Source organism: Oncorhynchus keta, chromosome 23 (genome assembly GCF_023373465.1).
Source record: "Oncorhynchus keta strain PuntledgeMale-10-30-2019 chromosome 23, Oket_V2, whole genome shotgun sequence".
NCBI lineage: Eukaryota > Metazoa > Chordata > Actinopteri > Salmoniformes > Salmonidae > Oncorhynchus > Oncorhynchus keta.
Window position 1 is genome coordinate 3,353,939 of NC_068443.1, and position 18,258 is coordinate 3,372,196.

The following is an 18,258-nucleotide window of genomic DNA, read 5'->3' on the forward strand; positions in this document are numbered from 1 at the left end:
TAACCAGCAGGTCATGACCCTGGTCGTCCTGTTCTCATCACATTATATTAGGTATCTAACCAGCAGGTCATGACCCTGGTCGTCCTGTTCTCATCACATTATATTAGGTATCTAACCAGCAGGTCATGACCCTGGTCTTCCTGTTCTCATCACATTATATTAGGTATCTAACCAGCAGGTCATGACCCTGGTCTTCCTGTTCTCATCACATTATATTAGGTATCTAACCAGCAGGTCATGACCCTGGTCTTCCTGTTCTCATCACATTATATTAGGTATCTAACCAGCAGGTCATGACCCTGGTCTTCCTGTTCTCATCACATTATATTAGGTATCTAACCAGCAGGTCATGACCCTGGTCTTCCTGTTCTCATCACATTATATTAGGTATCTAACCAGTAGGTCATGACCCTGGTCTTCCTGTTCTCATCACATTATATTAGGTATCTAACCAGTAGGTCATGACCCTGGTCTTCCTGTTCTCATCACATTATATTAGGTATCTAACCAGCAGGTCATGACCCTGTTCTCATCACATTCCTGTTCTCATCACATTATATTAGGTATCTAACCAGCAGGTCATGACCCTGGTCTTCCTGTTCTCATCACATTATATTAGGTATCTAACCAGCAGGTCATGACCCTGGTCTTCCTGTTCTCATCACATTATATTAGGTATCTAACCAGTAGGTCATGACCCTGGTCTTCCTGTTCTCATCACATTATATTAGGTATCTAACCAGTAGGTCATGACCCTGGTCTTCCTGTTCTCATCACATTATATTAGGTATCTAACCAGCAGGTCATGACCCTGGTCTTCCTGTTCTCATCACATTATATTAGGTATCTAACCAGTAGGTCATGACCCTGGTCTTCCTGTTCTCATCACATTATATTAGGTATCTAACCAGCAGGTCATGACCCTGGTCTTCCTGTTCTCATCACATTATATTAGGTATCTAACCAGCAGGTCATGACCCTGGTCTTCCTGTTCTCATCACATTATATTAGGTATCTAACCAGCAGGTCATGACTTCCTGTTCTCATCACATTATATTAGGTATCTCAGCAGGTCATGACCCTGGTCTTCTCATCACATTATATTAGGTATCTAACCAGCAGGTCATGACCCTGGTCTTCCTGTTCTCATCACATTATATTAGGTATCTAACCAGTAGGTCATGACCCTGGTCTTCCTGTTCTCATCACATTATATTAGGTATCTAACCAGTAGGTCATGACCCTGGTCTTCCTGTTCTCATCACATTATATTAGGTATCTAACCAGCAGGTCATGACCCTGGTCTTCCTGTTCTCATCACATTATATTAGGTATCTAACCAGGAGGTCATGACCCTGGTCTTCCTGTTCTCATCACATTATATTAGGTATCTAACCAGTAGGTCATGACCCTGGTCTTCCTGTTCTCATCACATTATATTAGGTATCTAACCAGTAGGTCATGACCCTGGTCTTCCTGTTCTCATCACATTATATTAGGTATCTAACCAGTAGGTCATGACCCTGGTCTTCCTGTTCTCATCACATTATATTAGGTATCTAACCAGTAGGTCATGACCCTGGTCTTCCTGTTCTCATCACATTATATTAGGTATCTAACCAGCAGGTCATGACCCTGGTCTTCCTGTTCTCATCACATTATATTAGGTATCTAACCAGGAGGTCATGACCCTGGTCTTCCTGTTCTCATCACATTATATTAGGTATCTAACCAGTAGGTCATGACCCTGGTCTTCCTGTTCTCATCACATTATATTAGGTATCTAACCAGCAGGTCATGACCCTGGTCTTCCTGTTCTCATCACATTATATTAGGTATCTAACCAGTAGGTCATGACCCTGGTCGTCCTGTTCTCATCACATTATATTAGGTATTTAACCAGCAGGTCATGACCCTGGTCTTCCTGTTCTCATCACATTATATTAGGTATCTAACCAGCAGGTCATGACCCTGGTCTTCCTGTTCTCATCACATTATATTAGGTATCTAACCAGTAGGTCATGACCCTGGTCTTCCTGTTCTCATCACATTATATTAGGTATTTAACCAGCAGGTCATGACCCTGGTCTTCCTGTTCTCATCACATTATATTAGGTATCTAACCAGCAGGTCATGACCCTGGTCTTCCTGTTCTCATCACATTATATTAGGTATCTAACCAGTAGGTCATGACCCTGGTCTTCCTGTTCTCATCACATTATATTAGGTATCTAACCAGGAGGTCATGACCCTGGTCTTCCTGTTCTCATCACATTATATTAGGTATCTAACCAGGAGGTCATGACCCTGGTCTTCCTGTTCTCATCACATTATATTAGGTATCTAACCAGCAGGTCATGACCCTGGTCTTCCTGTTCTCATCACATTATATTAGGTATCTAACCAGTAGGTCATGACCCTGGTCTTCCTGTTCTCATCACATTATATTAGGTATCTAACCAGTAGGTCATGACCCTGGTCTTCCTGTTCTCATCACATTATATTAGGTATCTAACCAGTAGGTCATGACCCTGGTCTTCCTGTTCTCATCACATTATATTAGGTATCTAACCAGCAGGTCATGACCCTGGTCTTCCTGTTCTCATCACATTATATTAGGTATCTAACCAGCAGGTCATGACCCTGGTCTTCCTGTTCTCATCACATTATATTAGGTATCTAACCAGGAGGTCATGACCCTGGTCTTCCTGTTCTCATCACATTATATTAGGTATCTAACCAGTAGGTCATGACCCTGGTCTTCCTGTTCTCATCACATTATATTAGGTATCTAACCAGTAGGTCATGACCCTGGTCTTCCTGTTCTCATCACATTATATTAGGTATCTAACCAGGAGGTCATGACCCTGGTCTTCCTGTTCTCATCACATTATATTAGGTATCTAACCAGGAGGTCATGACCCTGGTCTTCCTGTTCTCATCACATTATATTAGGTATCTAACCAGTAGGTCATGACCCTGGTCTTCCTGTTCTCATCACATTATATTAGGTATCTAACCAGGAGGTCATGACCCTGGTCGTCCTGTTCTCATCACATTATATTAGGTATCTAACCAGGAGGTCATGACCCTGGTCTTCCTGTTCTCATCACATTATATTAGGTATCTAACCAGCAGGTCATGACCCTGGTCGTCCTGTTCTCATCACATTATATTAGGTATCTAACCAGGAGGTCATGACCCTGGTCTTCCTGTTCTCATCACATTATATTAGGTATCTAACCAGGAGGTCATGACCCTGTTCTTCTTCTCTTTCTTCCTCTGTTTCTCAGTAACGAGCGACTGGAAAACCTCCAGATGAGACATTTCACCAAGGTGTTGCTGAACCCCCCTGGCCTTGGCACTCGCTGTATGGCAGGAAGCCCTCTACAGTGAGTACCAGCCGCTCTCGGTTGAAGACTGTGTTTTGACTAATATTCTGACATCTCCCACTACTCTACTAACTATAAATCACCAAGTTCTCTGATAATGTATTGTGTGTGTGTGTGCTTTGTCCATACAGAAACCTGCCCTGTGAGAACGAGACATTGGCCTGGGAGACACCTGCGGTTTCTTCAATAGCCAATAACATCCTGCAGAGCCCTGAGTGGCACCAGCTAAACCCCTCCCCTTCCTGCCAGTGCAGCTCCAATAAGAAGCTGACTATGTTACCCATCTGTCCAATCGGAGCTGGGGGGCTGCCCCCTATGCAGGTCAGTATACTGACTGTTCTCTGTGTCTACTGGATGTTTCTTATATGTTACAGCAGTAACCTGTCCTCCAGTAACCTTTCCTCCAGTAACCTGTCCTCCAGTAACCTGTCCTCCAGTAACCTCTCCTCCAGTAACCTCTCCTCCAGTAACCTGTCCTCCAGTAACCTGTTCTCAGTAATCTGTCCTCAGTAACCTGTCCTTTAGTAACCTGTCCTCCAGCAGCCTATCCTCCAGTAACCTGTCCTCCAGTAACCTGTCATCCAGTAACCTGTCCTTTAGTAACCCGTCCTCCAGTAACCTGTCCTCATTAACCTGTCCTCCAGTAACCTGTCCTCCAGTAACCTGTCCTCCAGTAACCTGTCCTCAGTAACCTGTCCTCAGTAACCTGTCCTTTAGTAACCTGTCCTTTATTAACCTGTCCTCCAGTAACTTGTCCTTTAGTAACCTGTCCTCCATAAACCTGTCCTTTAGGAAACTGTCCTCCTGTAACCTGTCCTCCAGTAACTTGTCCTCAGTAACCTGTCCTCAGTAACCTGTCCTTTAGTAACCTGTCCTCCAGTAACCTGTCCTTTAGTAACCTGTCCTCCTGTAACCTGTTCTCCAGTACCCCTAGCCAGTCCTAACCACTCCTTCAGTACCTCTAGCCAGTCCTAACCACTCCTCCAGTACCTCTAGCCAGTCCTAACCACTCCTCCAGTACCCCTAGCCAGTCCTAACCACTCCTCCAGTACCCCTAGCCAGTCCTAACCACTCCTCCAGTACCTCTAGCCAGTCCTAACCACTCCTCCAGTACCCCTAGCCAGTCTTAACCACTCCTCCAGTACCCCTAGCCAGTCCTAACCACTCATTCAGTACCTCTAGCCAGTCCTAACCACTCCTCCAGTACCTCTAGCCAGTCCTAACCACTCCTCCAGTACCCATAGCCAGTCCTAACCACTCCTCCAGTACCTCTAGCCAGTCCTAACCACTGCTCCAGTACCCCTAGCCAGTCTTAACCACTCCTCCAGTACCCCTAGCCAGTCCTCACCAGTCCTCCAGTACCTCTAGCCAGTCCTAACCAGTCCTCCAGTACCCCTAGCCAGTCCTAACCAGTCCTCCAGTACCCCTAGCCAGTCCTAACCACTCCTCCAGTACCCCTAGCCAGTCCTAACCAGTCCTCCAGTACCTCTAGCCAGTCCTAACCACTCCTCCAGTACCCCTCGCCAGTCCCAACCACTCCTCCAGTACCCCTAGCCAGTCCTAACCAGTCCTCCAGTACCCCTAGACAGTCCTTACCAGTCCTCCAGTACCTCTAGCCAGTCCTAACCACTCCTCCAGTACCCCTAGCCAGTCCTCACCAGTCCTCCAGTACCTCTAGCCAGTCCTAACCACTCCTCCAGTACCCCTAGCCAGTCCTCACCAGTCCTCCAGTACCTCTAGCCAGTCCTAACCACTCCTCCAGTACCTCTAGCCAGTCCTAACCAGTCCTCCAGTACCTCTAGCCAGTCCTAACCACTCCTCCAGTACCTCTAGCCAGTCCTAACCACTCCTCCAGTACCCATAGCCAGTCCTAACCAGTCCTCCAGTACCTCTAGCCAGTCCTAACCACTCCTCCAGTACCTCTAGCCAGTCCTAACCACTCCTCCAGTACCTCTAGCCAGTCCTAACCACTCCTCCAGTACCACTCCCTCCAGTACCTCTAGCCAGTCCTAACCACTCCTCCAGTACCTCTAGCCAGTCCTAACCACTCCTTCAGTACCTCTAGCCAGTCCTAACCACTCCTTCAGTACCCCTAGCCAGTCCTAACCACTCCTTCAGTACCTCTAGCCAGTCCTAACCACTCCTTCAGTACCCCTAGCCAGTCCTAACCACTCCTTCAGTACCTCTAGCCAGTCCTAACCACTCCTCCAGTACCTCTAGCCAGTCCTAACCACTCCTCCAGTACCCCTAGCCAGTCCTAACCACTCCTCCAGTACCCCTAGCCAGTCCTAACCACTCCTCCAGTACCTCTAGCCAGTCCTAACCACTCCTCCAGTACCCCTAGCCAGTCTTAACCACTCCTCCAGTACCCCTAGCCAGTCCTAACCACTCATTCAGTACCTCTAGCCAGTCCTAACCACTCCTCCAGTACCTCTAGCCAGTCCTAACCAGTCCTCCAGTACCCCTAGCCAGTCCTAACCACTCCTCCAGTACCTCTAGCCAGTCCTAACCACTCCTCCAGTACCCATAGCCAGTCCTAACCACTCCTTCAGTACCTCTAGCCAGTCCTAACCACTCCTCCAGTACCTCTAGCCAGTCCTAACCACTCCTCCAGTACCTCTAGCCAGTCCTAACCACTCCTCCAGTACCTCTAGCCAGTCCTAACCACTCCTTCAGTACCCCTAGCCAGTCCTCACCAGTCCTCCAGTACCTCTAGCCAGTCCTAACCAGTCCTCCAGTACCCCTAGCCAGTCCTAACCAGTCCTCCAGTACCCCTAGCCAGTCCTAACCACTCCTCCAGTACCTCTAGCCAGTCTTAACCACACCTCCAGTACCCCTAGCCAGTCCTAACCAGTCCTCCAGTACCTCTAGCCAGTCCTAACCACTCCTCCAGTACCCCTCGCCAGTCCCAACCACTCCTCCAGTACCCCTAGCCAGTCCTAACCAGTCCTCCAGTACCCCTAGACAGTCCTTACCAGTCCTCCAGTACCTCTAGCCAGTCCTAACCACTCCTCCAGTACCCCTAGCCAGTCCTCACCAGTCCTCCAGTACCTCTAGCCAGTCCTAACCACTCCTCCAGTACCCATAGCCAGTCCTAACCAGTCCTCCAGTACCTCTAGCCAGTCCTAACCACTCCTTCAGTACCTCTAGCCAGTACTAACCAGTCCTCCAGTACCTCTAGCCAGTCCTAACCACTCCTTCAGTACCTCTAGCCAGTCCTAACCAGTCCTCCAGTACCTCTAGCCAGTCCTAACCACTCCTCCAGTACCCCTAGCCAGTCCTAACCACTCCTCCAGTACCTCTAGCCAGTCCTAACCACTCCTCCAGTACCTCTAGCCAGTCCTCACCAGTCCTCCAGTACCTCTAGCCAGTCCTAACCAGTCCTCCAGTACCTCTAGCCAGTCCTAACCACTCCTCCAGTACCTCTAGCCAGTCCTAACCAGTCCTCCAGTACCTCTAGCCAGTCCTAACCAGTCCTCCAATACCCCTAGCCAGTCCTAACCAGTCCTCCAGTACCTCTAGCCAGTCTTAACCACTCCTCCAGTACCCCTAGGCAGTCCTAACCAGTCCTCCAGTACCTCTAGCCAGTCCTAACCAGTCCTCCAGTACCTCTAGCCAGTCCTAACCACTCCTCCAGTACCCCTAGCCAGTCCTAACCAGTCCTCCAGTACCCCTAGACAGTCCTTACCAGTCCTCCAGTACCTCTAGCCAGTCCTAACCACTCCTCCCGTACCCCTAGCCAGTCCTCACCAGTCCTCCAGTACCTCTAGCCAGTCCTAACCACTCCTCCAGTACCCCTAGCCAGTCCTCACCAGTCCTCCAGTACCTCTAGCCAGTCCTAACCACTCCTCCAGTACCCATAGCCAGTCCTAACCAGTCCTCCAGTACCTCTAGCCAGTCCTAACCACTCCTTCAGTACCTCTAGCCAGTCCTAACCAGTCCTCCAGTACCTCTAGCCAGTCCTAACCACTCCTTCAGTACCTCTAGCCAGTCCTAACCAGTCCTCCAGTACCTCTAGCCAGTCCTAACCAGTCCTCCAGTACCTCTAGCCAGTCCTAACCACTCCTTCAGTACCTCTAGCCAGTCCTAACCAGTCCTCCAGTACCTCTAGCCAGTCCTAACCACTCCTTCAGTACCTCTAGCCAGTCCTAACCAGTCCTCCAGTACCTCTAGCCAGTCCTAACCACTCCTCCAGTACCCCTAGCCAGTCCTAACCACTCCTCCAGTACCTCTAGCCAGTCCTAACCACTCCTCCAGTACCTCTAGCCAGTCCTAACCACTCCTCCAGTACCCCTAGCCAGTCCTAACCAGTCCTCCAGTACCTCTAGCCAGTCCTAACCACTCCTCCAGTACCTCTAGCCAGTCCTAACCACTCCTCCAGTACCTCTAGCCAGTCCTAACCACTCCTCCAGTCCCTCTAGCCAGTCCTAACCACTCCTCCAGTACCCCTAGCCAGTCCTAACCAGTCCTCCAGTACCTCTAGCCAGTCCTAACCACTCCTTCAGTACCCCTCGCCAGTCCTAACCACTCCTCCAGTACCCCTAGCCAGTCCTAACCAGTCCTCCAGTACCTCTAGCCAGTCCTAACCAGTCCTCCAGTACCCCTAGCCAGTCCTAACCACTCATCCAGTACCTCTAGCCAGTCCTAACCACTCCTCCAGTACCTCTAGCCAGTCCTAACCAGTCCTCCAGTACCTCTAGCCAGTCCTAACCACTCCTCCAGTACCTCTAGCCAGTCCTAACCACTCCTCCAGTACCTCTAGCCAGTCCTAACCACTCCTCCAGTACCTCTAGCCAGTCCTAACCAGTCCTCCAGTACCTCTAGCCAGTCCTAACCACTCCTCCAGTACCTCTAGCCAGTCCTAACCACTCCTCCAGTACCTCTAGCCAGTCCTAACCACTCCTCCAGTACCTCTAGCCAGTCCTAACCAGTCCTCCAGTACCTCTAGCCAGTCCTAACCACTCCTCCAGTCCCTCTAGCCAGTCCTAACCACTCCTTCAGTACCTCTAGCCAGTCCTAACCACTCCTCCAGTACCTCTAGCCAGTCCTCACCAGTCCTCCAGTACCTCTAGCCAGTCCTAACCAGTCCTCCAGTACCCCTCGCCAGTCCTAACCACTCCTCCAGTACCTCTAGCCAGTCCTAACCACTCCTTCAGTACCTCTAGCCAGTCCTAACCACTCCTTCAGTACCTCTAGCCAGTCCTAACCACTCCTTCAGTACCTCTAGCCAGTCCTAACCACTCCTTCAGTACCTCTAGCCAGTCCTAACCACTCCTTCAGTACCTCTAGCCAGTCCTAACCAGTCCTCCAGTACCTCTAGCCAGTCCTAACCACTCCTTCAGTACCTCTAGCCAGTCCTAACCAGTCCTCCAGTACCTCTAGCCAGTCCTAACCACTCCTTCAGTACCTCTAGCCAGTCCTAACCACTCCTCCAGTACCTCTAGCCAGTCCTAACCAGTCCTCCAGTACCTCTAGCCAGTCCTAACCACTCCTCCAGTACCTCTAGCCAGTCCTAACCACTCCTCCAGTACCTCTAGCCAGTCCTAACCACTTCTTCAGTACCTCTAGCCAGTCCTAACCACTCCTTCAGTACCTCTAGCCAGTCCTAACCAGTCCTCCAGTACCTCTAGCCAGTCCTAACCACTCCTTCAGTACCTCTAGCCAGTCCTAACCAGTCCTCCAGTACCTCTAGCCAGTCCTAACCACTCCTTCAGTACCTCTAGCCAGTCCTAACCACTCCTCCAGTACCTCTAGCCAGTCCTAACCAGTCCTCCAGTACCTCTAGCCAGTCCTAACCACTCCTCCAGTACCTCTAGCCAGTCCTAACCACTCCTCCAGTACCTCTAGCCAGTCCTAACCACTCCTCCAGTACCTCTAGCCAGTCCTAACCACTCCTTCAGTACCTCTAGCCAGTCCTAACCAGTCCTCCAGTACCTCTAGCCAGTCCTAACCACTCCTTCAGTACCTCTAGCCAGTCCTAACCAGTCCTCCAGTACCTCTAGCCAGTCCTAACCAGTCCTCCAGTACCTCTAGCCAGTCCTAACCACTCCTTCAGTACCTCTAGCCAGTCCTAACCACTCCTCCAGTACCTCTAGCCAGTCCTAACCACTCCTTCAGTACCTCTAGCCAGTCCTCCAGTACCATTTTAATGTATCCAATGTGATGGTATATGTCGTGTGTGATGTATTTGCAGAGGAAAGAGGCTACGGGAGATATACTACTGGACCTGACTGATAGAAACATTACAGACTACCTGGTTAAAACCTACCCCAGCCTCATCAGACAAAGGTAAGGGGCCCAATACACTGCCAACTGTGATCATCATCATAGATGTGTATTATATGTATCAGACAGGTGTGGTAGAGTTACAGTCATCCATGTCAAACATCAGAAGTCCACTGATTATATGTCAATCTGTTACAGTTGTTGTGACGCTGTATTGATTATTGATGTGATGACTGCTGCTCATCGAATTATTAACTTCTCTGAGATATGCGGGACGCTGGCGCCAACATCTAGTGGAAGTGCAGGGCGCCAAATTCAAAACAACAAAAATCTCATAATTAAAATTCCTCAAGCATACAAGTATCTTACACCATTTTAGAGATAACATTCTCGTTAATCCAGCCACAGTGTTTGATTTAAAAAATGCTTTACAGCGAAAGCACCACAAATGATTGTTAGGTCACCACCAAGTCACAGAAAAACCAACCATTTTTCCAGCCAAAGAGAGGAGTCACAAAAAGCACAAATAGAGATAAAACGAATCACTAACCTTTGATCTTCATCAGATGACACTCATGGGACTTCATGTTACACAATACATGTATGTTTTGTTTGCTAAAGTGCATATTTATATAAAATAATCTCATTTACATTGGCGCGTTACGTTCAGTTGTTCTAAAACATGCATTGATTTTGCAGAGAGCCACATCAAGTTACAGAAATACTCATCATAAATGTTGATAAAAATTCAAGTGTTACACATGGAATTAGAGATATACTTCTCCTTAATGCAACCGCTGTGTCAGATTTCAAAAAACTTTACGGAAAAAGCAAACCATGCAATAATCTGAGTACAGCGTTCAGACAGCCAAAAAGATATCCGCCAAATTGGGTAGTCAACATTAGTCAGAAATAGAATTATAAATATTCACTTACCTTTAATGATCTTCATCAGAATCCACTCCCAGGAATCCCAGTTCCACCATAAATGTTTGATTTGTTCGATAATGTCCATAGTTGATTATTTATTTGCTAACAAGCTAAAATGCTAATATAAGATACACATACACAAACACACAGTCTAGGCTATTGATTAGAACTTAGTACGATGACAACAGGTCCCTAGCGGACCAATGCAAAGAGAGAATACATGAGAGAAAAACACACTTGGGTGCATTTGTCAGCTATGCTTATTTTAACCCTAAACTTGCACCGAACTGCCTCTCTTATGGGTCAGAATATAATGGTGTAATTACGTGTTGAAGGTCTCCGACAGGGGTGTCTCTGCGTGGAACGAATTCCCACTTCTCTGAAGACAGTCCGTCTTTGGTTACCGGGTGTAACTCTGTTCTCCTCACGATGTCAGTGTCCTTTCTCTTAGTGGTCTGTTTCTCCTCACGATGTCAGTGTCCTTTCTCTTAGTGGTCTGTTTCTTCTCACGATGTCAGTGTCCTTTCTCTTAGTGGTCTGTTTCTCCTCACGATGTCAGTGTCCTTTCTCTTAGTGGTCTGTTTCTCCTCACGATGTCAGTGTCCTTTCTCTTAGTGGTCTGTTTCTCCTCACGATGTCAGTGTCCTTTCTCTTAGTGGTCTGTTTCTTCTCACGATGTCAGTGTCCTTTCTCTTAGTGGTCTGTTTCCCCTCACGATGTCAGTGTCCTTTCTCTTAGTGGTCTGTTTCTCCTCACGATGTTCGTGTCCTTTCTCTTAGTGGTCTGTTTCTTCTCACGATGTCAGTGTCCTTTCTCTTAGTGGTCTGTTTCTCCTCACGATGTCAGTGTCCTTTCTCTTAGTGGTCTATTTCTCCTCACGATTTCAGTGTCCTTTCTCTTAGTGGTCTGTTTCAGCCGTGTGGATGGTTCCAGCGTGGGAAGGAAAACAGTGTAGACAAACGATTCCTTGGAGAGTGGTGACCGGGTGGTCCTGCTTGAATTCACCCCCTTTAGATACAGCTACTCGTCCGTAGCATAGGTTGTTAAAAGGTTCCTTTTGTCTTCTTCAAACTCTTGTTGCGTTTTGGGTTTTCTGACCAATCAGACCTTGGCTGCAGCTCAGGGTCACTTAGTCTAATATGTACATTTTTAACTCACATGTTTTATACCCTCGGGTCAGTAATGGGCGTTTCCACCTGTAGGGCAGTTCTCTGGGCATAACTAGGTACGAAGGCAGGAGGTCTGGATTTTACTCAGATCCAATTTAAACAACTAACTTCACATTTCATCTTTACAAACACATTCTCTTTGATCTGGACATTTTCTACACAACGTACAGTATGCAAACATCAAGTACATGTTAGGGAAACTCTTAAAGTTACAATGTTTTCGTTATAACGTCATAACTTTAATTTTTAATAACATAACAAAAACAACATTCATTTTTCATATTCCATCTATCTTCATTACCACCATTGTGGCTGACGAAACCTGTCCTAAAGTCCATTAATTGTATGTTAATGTTCTGAGGCCGGTTCTCCATAGTGAGAGGACAAAGGATTTTGTCTGCTGCCTTAGATTTACAATGGGCGTGAGGTGTCATAAACCACCCCCCCCCCATCTCCATACCTCTCCATCGCTTCCCCTCTGCTGGGTGTGAGAGATCTCTCTGAGGATTATTACCACGGTAACCTGACCCGAGCAGGCCAGTCGAGACACAGTCATCCATGTCAAACAGCAGAAGTCATCTGATTATATGTTAATGTGTTAATGTGTTATTTGTTTTCCATTTCCAGTTTGAAGAGCAAATATTGGGTGAATGAACAAAGGTATGCTTTTATTTGTTTTCTAAACATACCTCATAGCAAACTAAATATCAGTTTAAGTTTAGCTTATTTGTCATACACTGTTTCACCCTCTAGTAGAAATGATGATTCTTGTCTCGGGGGATTTTGTGTAATATGTTTGTTTGGAGGCCTGTCTGTTGGAGGCCTGCCTGTTGGAGGCCTGTCTGTTGGAGGGGTTGTCTGTTGGAGGCCTGTCTGTTGGAGGCCTGTCTGTTGAAGGCCTGTCTGTTGGAGGGGTTGTCTGTTGGAGGGGTTGTCTGTTGGAGGCCTGTCTGTTGGAGGCCTGTCTGTTGGAGACCTGTCTGTTGGAGGGGTTGTCTGTTGGAGGCCTGTCTGTTGGAGGCCTGTCTGTTGAAGGCCTGTCTGTTGGAGGCCTGTCTGTTGGAGGCCTGTCTGTTGGAGGCCTGTCTGTTGGAGGCCTGTCTGTTGGAGGGGTTGTCTGTTGGAGGCCTGTCTGTTGGAGGCCTGTCTGTTGGAGGCCTGTCTGTTGGAGGGTTGTCTGTTGGAGGCCTGTCTGTTGGAGGCCTGTCTGTTGGAGGGTTGTCTGTTGGAGGGTTGTCTGTTGGAGGGCCTGTCTGTTGGAGGCCTGTCTGTTGGAGGCCTGTCTGTTGGAGGCCTGTCTGTTGGAGGGGTTGTATGTTGGAGGCCTGTCTGTTGGAGTGTTGTCTGTTGGAGGCCTGTCTGTTGGAGGCCTGTCTGTTGGAGGGCCTGTCTGTTGGAGGGCCTGTCTGTTGGAGGGCCTGTCTGTTGGAGGGTTGTCTGTTGGAGGGTCTGTCTGTTGGAGGGTTGTCTGTTGGAGGGTTGTCTGTTGGAGGCTGTTGGAGGCCTGTCTGTTGGAGGCCTGTCTGTTGGAGGCCTGTCTGTTGGAGGCCTGTCTGTTGGAGGGTTGTCTGTTGGAGGGTTGTCTGTTGGAGGCCTGTCTGTTGGAGGCCTGTCTGTTGGAGGCCTGTCTGTTGGAGGGTTGTCTGTTGGAGGCCTGTCTGTTGGAGTGTTGTCTGTTGGAGGGTTGTCTGTTGGAGGGTTGTCTGTTGGAGGGTTGTCTGTTGGAGGGCTGTCTGTTGGAGGCCTGTCTGTTGGAGGGTTGTCTGTTGGAGGGTTGTCTGTTGGAGGGTTGTCTGTTGGAGGCCTGTCTGTTGGAGGGTTGTCTGTTGGAGGGTTGTCTGTTGGAGGCTTGTCTGTTGGAGGCCTGTCTCTTGGAGGCCTGTCTGTTGGAGGCCTGTCTGTTGGAGTGTTGTCTGTTGGAGGCCTGTCTGTTGGAGTGTTGTCTGTTGGAGGGTTGTCTGTTGGAGGGTTGTCTGTTGGAGGCCTGTCTGTTGGAGGCCTGTCTGTTGGAGGCCTGTCTGTTGGAGGGTTGTCTGTTGGAGGGTTGTCTGTTGGAGGCCTGTCTCTTGGAGGCCTGTCTGTTGGAGGCCTGTCTGTTGGAGTGTTGTCTGTTGGAGGCCTGTCTGTTGGAGTGTTGTCTGTTGGAGGGTTGTCTGTTGGAGGGTTGTCTGTTGGAGGGTTGTCTGTTGGAGGCCTGTCTGTTGGAGGGTTGTCTGTTGGAGGGTTGTCTGTTGGAGGGTTGTCTGTTGGAGGGTTGTCTGTTGGAGGCCTGTCTGTTGGAGGGTTGTCTGTTGGAGGGTTGTCTGTTGGAGGGTTGTCTCTTGGAGGCCTGTCTGTTGGAGGCCTGTCTGTTGGAGGGTTGTCTGTTGGAGGCCTGTCTGTTGGAGTGTTGTCTGTTGGAGGGTTGTCTGTTGGAGGGTTGTCTGTATGACTGTGTCGTTGATCCTCAGGTATGGAGGCCTGTCTGTTGGAGGTCAGCTGCCCATACTGGAAGTCAGCCCTAAACAGATCCAGGATACCCTCTCTCAACTGATGAAGATGCTCAACGTCACTGGGGTATTGATCACTACATACCTGGCCTAGTGGGTCAGGGCTCTGGAGCACAGGAGGCTGGTGGCACCTTCATTTGGGAGAACGGGCTCATAGTAATGTCTGGAATGGAATTAAATGAATTGTATCAAACACATCTTCCATGCCATTCAATCCATTCCAGACATTATTATGAGCTGTCCTCCCTTTCACCAGCCTCCTGGGCTAGGGGCTGGAGCGTGTAGTAGTAGTGGTAGGAATTAAGTGAGTGTGATTTACAGTTGGCTCAGTTACACAATATTGTTTTTAATAATTCCGGCAGGGTCCCTACACAAAACAATCGCTGCAGGAGATCGGACCTTTCCTCAGATACATGGAAAGTGAATACAATGTCAAAGTAAGTTAGTTACAGGCTGTCATATACCTCTGAATCACGGTATGATATTATCATGTTACCTGAGACATTATATTGAAAAACATTATATTATTTTTATTTAAATGTTTTATTTCTATTTGTTTTGGTATGTACACTACCGTTCAAAAGTTTGGGATCACTTGGAATTTTTTTTGAAAGAAAAGCTATTTTTTTTGTCCAATAAAATAACATCAAATTGATCAGAAATACAGTGTAGGAATTGTTAGTGTTTTGCATGTGCTATTTAATGAAGCTGCCAGTTGAGGACTTGTGAGGCGTCTGTTTCTCAAACTACTCTAACACTCTAATGTACTTGTCCTCTTGCTCAGATGTGCACCGGGGCCTCCCATTCCTCTTTCTATTCTGGTTAGAGCCAGTTTGCGCTGTTCTGTGAAGGGAATAGTACACAGCGTTGTACGAGATCTTCACTTTCTTTGCAATTTCTCGCATTGAATAGGCTTAATTTCTCAGAACAAGAAAAGACTGAGGAGTTTCAGAAGAAAGTTCTTTGTTTCTGTCCATTTTGAGCCTGTAATCGAACCCACAAATGTTGATGCTCCAGATACTCAACTAGTCTAAAGAAGGCCAGGTTTATTGCTTCTTTATTCAGGACAACAGTTTTCAGCTGTGCTAACATAATTACAGAAGTGTTTTCTAATGATCAATTAGACTTTTAAAATGACAAACTTGTATTAACTAACACAACCTGCCCTTGGAACACAGGAGTGATGGTTGCTGATAATGGGCCTCTGTACACCTATGTAGATATTGCATTAAAAAGCAACCGTTTCCAGCTACAATAGTCATTTATAACATTAACAATGTCTACACTGTATTTCTGATCGATTTGATGTTAATTTCATGGACAAAAAAATGTGCTTTTCTTTCAAAAACAAGGACATTTCTAAATGACCCCAAACTTTTGAACAGTAGTGTACATTACTCCATATTTCAGATTATAACAAAAAAAAAACATCATAAATTGAATGTACCTCTAATCCCATCCAGGAAATAATTTTTTTCTTTACAAAATGAGTTGTATATTGAACACACCTCTGCTCCCCAAACCAGGTCTGGTACAACAACAAAGGCTGGCACGCCATGGTGGCCTTCATGAATGTGGCCAACAACGCCATTCTGAGGGCCCACCTGCCTCGGGACGTTGACCCCATGCAGTACGGCATCACAGCCATCAACCACCCCCTCAACCTCACCAAGGAACAGCTGTCTGAAGTCACTGTGTAAGTGTACACACACTGGTTCCCTCTTTGAAAACAACACAAGAACTAATCACAGGCTTGTGCTGAGCCAATTCAATGCTACGGTCTTTATTATTTCAGGGGTCATGAGGAGGGGTCATGAGGAGGGGTCATGAGGAGGGGTCATGAGGAGGGGTCATGAGGAGGGGTCATGAAGAGGGGTCATGAAGAGGGGTCATGAAGAGGGGTCATGAAGAGGGGTCATGAAGAGAGGTCATGAAGAGGGGTCATGAAGAGGTTTTTGCCAGTTGATTCATCAGGTAGAGCTTTCTAGGGGCGGCAGGTAGCCTGGTGGGTAGGAACGTTGGGCCAGTAACCAAAAGGTTGCTGGATCGAAATCCCCGAGCTGACAAGGTACAAATCTGTCGTTCTGCCTCTGAGCAAGGCAGTTAACCCCACTGTTCCTCAGGCGCCAATGATGTGGATTAAGGCACCCCCCCCGCACCTCTCTGATTCAGAGGGGTTGGGTTAAATGCACAAGACACATTTCAGTTGAATACATTCAGTTGTACAACTAACTAGGCATCCCCTTTCTCCTATAGCTTGTGGGCTTTGTGTTGAAAATGTCTCAGTCATCTCATCTCCCAGGTTATCTTCCTTCTACTATCTGTCTGTGTCCCTGTCTGTCCTCTAGGATGACCATCTCTCTGTTATCTAACCTGTCTGTCCTCTAGGGTGACCATCTCTCTATTATCTAACCTGTCTGTCCTCTAGGGTGACCATCTCTCTATTATCTAACCTGTCTGTCCTCTAGGGTGACCATCTCTCTGTTATCTAACCTGTCTGTCCTCTAGGATGACCATCTCTCTATTATCTAACCTGTCTGTCCTCTAGGGTGACCATCTCTCTGTTACCTAACCTGTCTGTCTCTCTCCTCTCCCAGGTTGAAGACATCAGTAGACGCCGTGACAGCTATCTGTTATCTTAACTGTCTGTCTCTCTCTCTCCTCTCCCAGGTTGAAGACATCAGTAGACGCCGTGACAGCTATCTGTGTGATCTTTGCCATGTCCTTCATCCCAGCCTCGTTTGTCCTCTACCTGATCCAGGAGAGAGTGACCAAGGCCAAACACCTCCAGTTCGTCAGCGGGGTCAGTCCCCTTGTCTACTGGTTAGCCAACTTCTTCTGGGATATGGTACGTCAATAAACTGTTACTTATATCGTTATTTGTGACAAAAGTGCTTCACAGTAACTTGAACTAAACTCACAGGAGAGGAAGTAGCAGTTACAGGAAGAAACCTGGAGAGGAACTAGCCTCTTATGTTGGTTTTAGTCAGTGTCTCTGTCCTGTTTCCAGCGCCTGGAATTCAAATAAAATTGTATTTGTCACATGCGCCGAATACATCAGGTGTAGATCTTACTGTGAAATGCTTACTTACAAGCCCTAGAGTCAGGGGTCCTATATACAGGGGGTACAGGGGGTCCCGATACAGAGTCAATGTGGAGGCTATTTACAGGGGGTACCGATACAGAGTCAATGTTGAGGCTATATACAGGGGGTACCGATACAGAGTCAATGTGGAGGCTATATACAGGGGGTACCGGTACAGAGTCAATGTGGAGACTATATACAGGGGGTACCGATACAGAGTCAATGTGGAGGCTATATACAGGGGGTCCCGATACAGAGTCAATGTGGAGGCTATATACAGGGGGTACCGGTACAGAGTCAATGTGGAGGCTATATACAGGGGGTACCGATACAGAGTCAATGTGGAGGCTATATACAGGGGGTACCGGTACAGAGTCAATGTGGAGGCTATATACAGGGTGTACCGGTACAGAGTCAATGTGGAGGCTATATACAGGGGGTACCGGTACAGAGTCAATGTGGAGACTATATATAGGGGGTACCGATACAGAGTCAATGTGGAGGCTATATACAGGGGGTACCGGTACAGAGTCAATGTGAAGACTATATACAGGGGGTACCGATACAGAGTCAATGTGGAGACTATATACAGAGGGTACCGATACAGAGTCAATGTGGAGGCTATATACAGGGTCTACCGGTACAGAGTCAATGTGGAGGCTATATACAGGGGGTACCGGTACAGAGTCAATGTGGAGACTATATATAGGGGGTACCGATACAGAGTCAATGTGGAGGCTATATACAGGGGGTACCGGTACAGAGTCAATGTGAAGACTATATACAGGGGGTACCGATACAGAGTCAATGTGGAGACTATATACAGAGGGTACCGATACAGAGTCAATGTGGAGGCTATATACAGGGGGTACCGGTACAGAGTCAATGTGGAGGCTATATACAGGGGTACCGGTACAGAGTCAATGTGGAGGCTATATAAAGGGGGTACCGGTACAGAGTCAATGTGG

At 47.8% G+C, this 18,258-nt stretch overlaps 1 protein-coding gene across 2 annotated transcripts in view; it reads left to right on the forward strand.

Annotated features, from left to right (window-relative positions):
- LOC118378592 (retinal-specific phospholipid-transporting ATPase ABCA4-like) overlaps positions 1 to 18,258 on the forward strand; it is a 140,470-nt gene that overhangs the window by 87,535 nt on the left and 34,677 nt on the right. For both annotated transcript variants that reach the window (XM_052475962.1, XM_052475963.1), the window contains 8 exons: positions 3,294 to 3,392; positions 3,524 to 3,713; positions 9,586 to 9,680; positions 12,344 to 12,376; positions 14,167 to 14,272; positions 14,568 to 14,642; positions 15,732 to 15,901; positions 16,876 to 17,053. In XM_052475962.1, coding sequence (XP_052331922.1) covers positions 3,294 to 3,392; positions 3,524 to 3,713; positions 9,586 to 9,680; positions 12,344 to 12,376; positions 14,167 to 14,272; positions 14,568 to 14,642; positions 15,732 to 15,901; positions 16,876 to 17,053 — 946 coding nt within the window. The remainder of the gene's footprint in view (positions 1 to 3,293; positions 3,393 to 3,523; positions 3,714 to 9,585; positions 9,681 to 12,343; positions 12,377 to 14,166; positions 14,273 to 14,567; positions 14,643 to 15,731; positions 15,902 to 16,875; positions 17,054 to 18,258) is intronic.